At 59.6% G+C, this 8272-nt stretch overlaps 2 protein-coding genes across 7 annotated transcripts in view; one reads left to right on the top strand and one right to left on the bottom strand.

The window, feature by feature from the left end:
* PGS1 (phosphatidylglycerophosphate synthase 1) overlaps positions 1-8008 on the top strand; it is a 43033-nt gene extending 35025 nt beyond the window's left edge. For 5 of the 6 annotated variants that reach the window (XM_027770756.1, XM_027770755.1, XM_027770758.1 and 2 more), the window contains 3 exons: positions 50-198; positions 3909-4034; positions 7875-8008. In XM_027770756.1, coding sequence (XP_027626557.1) covers positions 50-198; positions 3909-4028 — 269 coding nt within the window. In that variant the 3' untranslated portion in view covers positions 4029-4034; positions 7875-8008. Of the gene's footprint in view, positions 1-49; positions 199-3908; positions 4035-7874 lie in introns of those variants that run through there. The other variant, XM_027770757.1, reaches the window with a different exon arrangement.
* The window catches only part of DNAH17 (dynein axonemal heavy chain 17), a 125888-nt gene continuing 125335 nt past the window's right edge, over positions 7720-8272 (bottom strand). The window contains 1 exon segment of the mRNA XM_014586747.2: positions 7720-7967. Coding sequence (XP_014442233.1) covers positions 7720-7967 — 248 coding nt within the window.

The raw sequence follows: 8272 nt of genomic DNA, 5'->3' as shown, positions 1-8272 counted from the left end.
CCCAGCCGCTGTGCTCACTTCCTGTCTGCACGTTTCCTTTTCCCTGCAGGCCTCTGGCTGTACCTGGCAGGGAGCAGCCTGCCCTGCCTCACGCTGATTGGCTCTCCTAATTTTGGGTACAGGTCAGTTCACCGGGACCTGGAGGCCCAGATCGCCATCGTGACGGAGAACCGAGCTCTGCAGCAGCAGCTTCACCAGGTTGGTTGGGGCCAGTGGGGTCTCCTGGGTGTGTGGGGGTCTCAGGGGTTCAGCCTCGCACCTGTCCCCGGCTGCCTGAGAGCTGCCTTTTGCCCTCGTGTCTTGGGACAGAGTCCCAGAGCAGGGTGAGGAAGCCTGGAGTCCCTGCCGGTCTGCTGTTCTGGGCTGTCTGTGCCTCGCTGAATCCTGCCACGGCCGTCCTCTGGAGGCCAGGCCCTGGCCGCGCAGCTGCCCGGGGGGCTCAGGCCCCACATCCTGGCGTCTTCGGGGGCTTTTTCTCCACCTCCCCCCTTGTTGGGAAACCTGTTCTCTCACTGGGGTCTGAGTACAGCACCGGAGCCCAGCCTTCTGTGAGGATGGGGTCAGAGGGCAGTGGTGACACCGGCGCCTTTGCCGATGGTACTCATTTTCCGTGGAAAGCTGGTGACCAAGAGTTACGGTGGCGTCTCGGTGCTCCTGTGCGGTGGCTGTTTGACTCCCCGCCGCGGGCTGGTGGGCCGCCCGAGGGGAGCACAGGCCCCTCCTAGGCCGGCCTTGGGTGCTGCTTCGGCCTCTTGAGTGTGTGACCTTTGCAGTGACCTTTCCCTGGAAGGTGCCCGTTGCTCTCTGAGTCCTGGGAGCACAGATAACAGCGCTTCGGGCCGCTCAGAGGCCGCCGCTGTTGACCCGCTCAGCTTCTGTAGCTCCGCGTCTGGGAAGCACGGTTGCGAAATCCTTGGAGCCTTTGTTGATGGACGGGGAAATGGTAACTGCCTTGTTCCCTGGGATCTGGGAATCCTGTCAGTGACTGAGTGGGGCCGTGGTGCCAGGAAGGGCCTTGCGACCAGGGCAAGAGGAAGTGACAGCGGTCGTGCTCTGGGTGGGCCAGTGGGTTTGTTCCTCAGGTTTCTTCCTCCAGTGAGGTTTACAACAAATGGCTGAGGAAGCCCCCACAGGCTGAGATTCCAGTAATGGGGTGACCGCTGGCCTCAGGGCAGGCTGCGAGAAAGGCAGGGCCTGCAGCCTTCAGCAGGGGCCCCGAGATTGCAGGGGGAACTGCTCCACTGTGCCTTGTCTGGCTCAGCGCTGCCCCGGTGGGGCTGAGCCCAGGCCAGGACAAGTTCTGCACGGACCTGGGTCAGTCTGTGGGAGCAGGCCCCCAGGCCAGTGCCTAGGGTCCTGGTTCTGGCATCCCCCCCTTCTCGAGGAAGGCAACTGAACCCACATCCTGGATCTTGGAAATGGCTGGGGCCGGTTGTGGTCAAGAGCTGCTTCCTCAAATGACATACTTGGGATGTTTTCTTTCTCTTCCCCTCTTCCCAAACCTGAGTCCCAGAAGGTCCCAATGGTGGCCTGGTGGTCGCTCGTGCTGCTGGAGCCCTCCGTCCTCTGTGCCTGCGGGATGCACACACGCCTCTGGCTAATTCCACCCCCGAACTTCTGCCAGCCCGCGGCCACCTCCTGGGTCTGCAGGACCCCGTCTCTGGTGCCAAACCATGCTGGGACTGCCCAGCCCACAGCCTCCCCACAGCTCAGAAAGTCCCCAAAACCCCAGCTGCCTGGGTCCCTGTGCTTGGAGTCTCCTTGGGATCCAGGGAAGGGCCCTAATCATGTCACATTGCATATTGGGACTGGGAAGGTTATTTTTATCAAAATCTGCAGTCCCTCCTTCCACTTTGTGCCCACAAGAAGAACGGAAAGCTTCCTGGTCTGGTCTGGTCTGGTTCTGTTTACCACATGTGACCCCAGAAATGAGCCCCCTCAGCTCACTTCCTTCTCCGTGCCGGTCGGGGAGTCTGGGAGGGAAACGTAAGCAGTCTGGTAATGTCCCTGGTGGATGGTCATGTGACAAGGCGCCGGACCTGCGTCTTTGGGGATCTCTGCAAACCAGCCCCCCAAGACCAGCTGGCTCTGCCAACGAGCCGTCCAGCCGGGGACCTGGGCCTCACAGCCAGAGCTGAGGTCAGAGGGTGAGGCCCTCTGGTCGTGCCGTGTGGGCTAGGGCGGCAGAGCTGCTGTGGCCCGCTCAGATTCACAGTGCTGCGTGGGCCTCAGTGACAAGGGCTCGCTTTCTCGATGCGGGTGAGCACTGGGAATGTGCTGAAGAGACAGTCGGGGTCCCGGGTCTCTTCACCCCACTGAGGAGAGCTGGACACAGTCCATGCTTCCCAGAGTGAGGCGTCCTGCCCCAGGGCTGAGGCGTGGCCAGGGCTCTCTCTTCCCTTCCTGCCTTGAGAACAAAGCTTATCCCAGAGTGGTCCTTCAGGCTCCCGGTCCTTCAGCTGACCAGGTTCTCCACAGCATCGTCACGTGCCCCTCACAGAAGATGGGGCGTAGGGGAGGCCTGGGCTGTACAGAGGAAGGGCTCCAGACCCCGCGGGATCTCCCTGCCCAGAGGGCTGGGAACAGTGTTAGGATCGTGACCCCTGACTGCCACCTGCTGCTAGTGAGCGTTCCCGCAGGCCTGGACAGCACGCGGAGAGCGGCTTTTCATCCCCGGACGTTCTCCTCTCCGGGGGCCAGGCGCACGCAGCACTTGCAAATGCTTGACTCATGTTTGTCTCTGTTTGCTGTCCAGGGCTTGTATACTCCCTGGAGAGGACACAGACAGAGAAAAATCAGCCCTTAGCAGGGGCGGCCACCACAGTCTCTTCTGCACCACTCTCCTCTCGGGATTTTGGGCATGCACGCACGCACACACGGCCGTCATGTTTTTCACACTGCCAGGTCTGAGACGTAAACTGTGCAGTCGGCTATGTGGGGTCCAGCCGCCTTAACCGCCATAGGCTGGCTGGCCCTGCGTGAGCTCGAAATCCCCTCATACTGTGCATTTCCCGTGTCACCAAGTGAGCGCTCCTCTGTGACGCTGTCTCGAGTGCCGCCTCGTCATCTGGGTGTACTAGCTGGCCGGCGGCCGGCTCGGTGCTTTCCAGCCTTCCTGCGGTGGACGTAGCTCTGGCTCAGTCCGAGTGGATCTGAGGGCGCGTCGTGACTTTCTTAGGATAAGCCCTGAGAAGTGGCACTTTGAAAGGCTCTTGGCGCCTGTCTCCAGATTACTGTCCAGGGACTTGTCAGCGGGGAGCAGAGCGCCTGTTTGCTGAGCCTGCCTCTGCGTGGGATAATGATGTTACAGCTTAGTGCCAGTTTGATAAGCAAAACTGTCTGCATTTAAAAATACCTCCCTCCTTTAGTGAGGTAAATGCACTAAATGTTATTTCTAGGGGCTGTGTTTTCTCACCTCTGAGCTGAAGAAATGTAGTGCAGAGTGTGTCTTGGCGATTCATTCATCCATCTGTCCATTCATTCATCTGGTCATCTATAGGGCATGTGTGCTCACCAGAGAGAGAAAGAGAGGTCACTCCCCAGGGTGACTCCGCTTCCATTCTCTCAGATTGGGGCAGTCACACACATGCCGGCATGATTTTCAAGCCCCTGGGTCCAGGACTCAAACAAGGAATTCACGTGGGATCTAGCTACCCTGACCTCCCTGCCAACTGCTGGCCCATGTCCAAACACAGGCCTTTCAGGAACACTGGTTTCTCAGCTTTGCTAAAGACGTGTACAGCGGCAGCTCACAGGGCCTGGCCTCCCCCTGCTACCAAAAACCCTGCCATGGCTGGTCTTGGTTGATGCGCGAGATTGTATTTGTCACCTGGTCCGAGGGCTGGGGCCCAGCAGCCGTGCTGCCCGGGGCTAGGGCACTGCTGACTGTCCTGTCTGTCCTTCCCCAGGAGCAAGAGCAGCTCTACCTGCGGTCAGGCATGGTGTCTTCTGCCACCTTCGAACAGCCCAGTCGGCAGGTGAAGCTGTGGGTGAAGATGGTGACACCGCTCATCAAGAACTTCTTCTGAGGACAGGCAGGTGCCGCCCCAGCAGAGCTCTAGGCCTCGGGAAAGCCTCTCCCCTCCGTCTTTGGGATGTGCACAGCGGGTGGACGTTGTCGACGGCCGTCATCACAGTGCTTGAGCCTGCTGCTAGGTCAGGAGGCCAGGTGCCCTCCTCAGGGCCACCTGCTGGGCAGCAGCTTGTGGTCTGTTCCCTTCTTCCCTTAGGGGACAGAAAGGCAGGTTCTGTTCTTCCCTCCTGGAAGCTAGGCAGGCCAAAGGAGACATGGATGTGGAGAGAGAAGCGCTGATGGTTGGTCAGGAGAGTGGCCCTGGCCGGCAGCAGCTCACAGGAACAAGTAGTCAGCCAGACCTTGGAGCTGCTGCTGCACCATCTCCTGGCGCTTCTGTGACACAGTCAGAGGTGCCATGTTCTAGGCACTCAGGCAGGTGCACCCAGGCGTCTGGAGGTCTGGGTGGGGGTGTCTCCTGGGCTATTTGGGTTGGACATTCTGGGTGCTCCCTGGTTGCAGTAGTTGGGCCTTTGGCTGGTGGGGAAGGGAGAGTGGGGTATCGCAGAGAGGCTCGAGGGACGTAGGCCGAGGTCTCTGCATGGCCACCCTGTGTGTGCAGTGGGCCTGCCTCCCTGGGTCTCCTCTCAAAGATCTTATTTGTATTGTGTAGTTTTTCCTCATTAATGTACAAATTTAGAGTAAAACAGCACTAAATTGCAGCCTTTCCTGCTCTCCCTGCCCCGGCAGCCACTCTTGCGTTTCCTCCCATTGCACACGTGCTTCTAGATCACACATGGGTACTGCGCTTTCTCCCTGAACCCCAACTGTACCCACATGTTTTCATGCCTGGTCAAAATCAGTAAGAATTTCTTACACAGGGCAGGCAGGTATCCTCAGGTATCCAGGAGGTATTCTGTTAGTTCCAGTCATCTTTTAAGTATTTTAAATTTTGTTTTATTATTTTTAATGCTACCTTTTCCGTTTGTGTTATTTGACTCACGGCTCACTTAAGATCTGCCCCTTGAGATTGGTCGCTGTGTTAACCAAGGCTCTTAATCTGCATGTTTTCGCTCGTGACATATTGGAGAGCGGGCCTCAGGTTTATTGGACCTACTTAGAATGTTCTCGCAGTGCCCCTCACAGCAGGGGCCTTGGTTAGGGCTGACAGGTATGTTTATTCCAGTCAGCTGTCCTGCCCCGGGCCCAATCTGCATCTCAGGGGCTTGAACCTTGCACGGAGAAAGCCTTTCCAGAGAGAAGCCTCCCGGGCTCTGGGGCCAGCTGTCCTTTAGGACTGCATCCCTGCGCTCTGCCTCTGGCACCTGCACCTGCCACCCTTGGTGGGGGCTCCAGAACTGGGTGGGCTGCAGCTGCTCCCCAGGCAGGCGGACCTGCAGGTCTGCTGGTGGGGACTAGAGCAGGACAGGGCCCCGTTGCCTGGCCCAGTGCACTCGTTAGCATTGTCCGCATCCGAACTAGTAATAAGCTGTCCCAAGAGACAGTTTGACCAGAGGGCGACGGGGTGTGCAGGGGCACTGGGTTGCTGGAGAGAGGCCTTCGTCAGCAGCGTTGGCACTCCCCGGCTGGGTGCCGCAGCGGCTTGAGCGGCCAGGTGCTACGCTCCGCTGCTCCCTTTGTGCCTGCTTTGTCCTTAGCTGTCCCCGGCTGGACCTCCACCCAGGAGCTTGCTCCCCAGACCAGGGCTCCCCAGCTGCACAGTGCGGGAGCGGGCACGACAGCAGAGGTGGCGCTCCAGGCCTCTCGCACTCGGAGGCTCTGGGGCTTGTGCTCTGCCCCCTCCTGTCCCATCGGAGGTGAATCACCCCTGGAGAACTTGGGCATGGTTTTTGTCGGGTACCTGTGGTACGTGTGCATGGGGAGTAGGGTATTGTATTTCAACAGCACTCCACTTTTTGTGGTTATCAGGGGTTGACAGCAAGCTGCCTGGTGGCTGCAGGCAGTTTTAGTGCCTCTGACCCTGTCAAGAAGGGCTGCAGTGACCCCTCCTGGCCAGCAGAGGTGGCCGCCTAGCAGCTAAATTATCCTGCCTTCTCTACTGGGGCCACCGAAGAGTTGGCTTCCCAAGGCCCCGGGGAGGGGTGGTTTTCCTTTTCCGTCCTCATCAGCTCGGCTGGGCCCCGGGATTGTTGGGAAGGATTACTCTGGGTTTAGACTTCCTAGATTGCCTGGGTGAGCATACTTGGAAAGCTGAGCTGAGGATGAGCTTCCTGGAGGGTTCTCTCTTTTGCTTTTTTGCAAAAAAAAAAAAAAAAAGTCAAGGACCCTGTTTCAGCCTCTACCATTTCTGCAGTGTGTAGGTCCACCAGCTGTCCTCCCTGTACCCCAGATTTCTAGAGCACTCCCCCCACTTGTCTGCATACCACTGCCTGGGGAGGCCTCACATGGCTGCCTGGCCTCTGCGAGACGGTGCCACACCAGGGCAGGCCTGGGGTTCACTGGTCACACTTCCATGGAGACCAGTCTGATTGCAGATGGAACATCCTCTTCCCAGTCCGAAGGGCCTGAGGGCTAAGCCAGGGCCCTCAGGGCAGCCCCCAGACTAGTACTGTGGCAGCCACCCGGGGTGTGGACGGAGGCCACTTCTAGCTCATGAGCAGGCTGCTGCCGGCCAGCGTGTGCACAGGCAGGGTGTGTGCACGCCACCTCTCCCTGTGGGACACACTTGCTTTCTCGAGCCCCCTCTCTGGCCGGGCCGAGGGGAGTTTTCGTGGTTGTCCTGTGGATGACTGAAACCCAGGCCGTCTGAAAGACTTGTCCAAAGGAACAGAAACCTGGCCTTCTTTACTAAGGCTGGCCGGAGGTTTGCTGTGGGCAAGCCTCGCAGGTCCTTGGCCTCAGCCTCTGTGCCTGCAGTGGGGGAGACACGGCCCATGGGACAGCTGAGATGGCCAAAGCCTGGGTCTCAGTCAAGCCTGTCACACCGCCCTGGGCACCCTTCTCCCCAGCTGCAGGCCCTTCCTAGCTCACCGGGCCTGCAAGTGTGGTTGCTGGGAGGGTAGCGGGGAAAGGCATGGAAGAGGGGGCCTTGGCTCCTTGGGAAGGATGCCCGTGACCTGAGTGCTGTGGTCATTTCAGCCACTGTTGGGTGGTGTCAGAAAGTGGGCAGTGGGAAGGACAAGTGCTTCAGGGCACCTGTGCGGAACAGTTTGTCCTTCCAAGTCTGGGGGGGTGGAGAGGAGGCATTACCATAGTCACAAAGGTCCCCTTGTCCTTGCGAGAAAGGGACAGTGCCAGTAAGAGGCTGCTTGGAGGCGGAGTGCCCATCCCCTTGTCGGCGGGCGTTGGCACGTAGCGTCAGGCCAAAGGACGTGACGGCTGCTGACTCCACGTGCTGCTCCCCATCTCTCCCTCCCCTGAAGTCCCGGGATGCGTGCCCCTGGCCGGGGTCCTCACCCCCGAGCCTGTGCTGGCCCGAGGTGGCCATCGGGCACAGTGAGAGGCTGGTGCAGTGAAGTGCGTGAGCACAGCTCAGCTGCGGTGGGTGTGGTCTGCACGCTTCCTCCCTGGTAACCCCGCCTCGTTAGTCCACGTGCTCGTGGTTAAAAATGTGATTATTTAAGAGAACAGAAGACAGCCGTCAGTCTGGGGAAGAGTCACAGTCGCAAGGCCAGGTCTCTGGTTGGGAGTTCGGAGTTGCGGAGAGGCCGCAGATCCGGCCGGGCCTGACCGAGCGACGGGAGCAGCTAGACCTGTAAGAGCAGCGCCACGGCCGCCAGGACCCACTTGGCCGCCTTCTCTTTGGTCTTGAGGTTGAAGGTCCAGACGTAGGTGGGGCCGCGGACGCGTGTTTTGTACACGGGACACTCATAGATATTCTTGGTCTCCATGCGGTCCACAGGGATGGCCTTGATGAAGATGACTGGCATGGCCGGCGTCAGCTCCTTCAGCCGTGCCTCAGCGATGACTCCGGTCTGGGTGTCCCAGCGAGCACCTGCGGGGTCAGGGCGACCCTGGTGAGACGACTGGGGCCTGGCTGGTGAGCTGGCAGCAGGTGCCACGTACCGGAAGGAGAGGCCTGGCCCGAGACCCCTGAGGTTCGAGCCAGCTGGCTGAGGCTGGATGGCACAGGGACTGTGAGCAAGGAGCTGTGGACTGAGGTGGCTGGGTGACTGCGCATGTCTGAACTGCCCGCGTCCTCCCGGCACCGAGGAGCAGCTTGGCACTAAAGCCCTCGGGTTCCATCCCTCTGCGCTTGCGTGTGTTCCGAGCCTCATCTGTCCGCTGCTTGATCTCAGT

Source organism: Tupaia chinensis, unplaced genomic scaffold, assembly GCF_000334495.1.
Source record: "Tupaia chinensis unplaced genomic scaffold, TupChi_1.0 Scaffold000159_1, whole genome shotgun sequence".
Taxonomy (NCBI): Eukaryota; Metazoa; Chordata; class Mammalia; order Scandentia; family Tupaiidae; genus Tupaia; species Tupaia belangeri.
The sequence above is the reverse complement of the archived record's forward strand: the minus strand, read 5'-3'. Positions and strand labels throughout refer to the sequence as shown.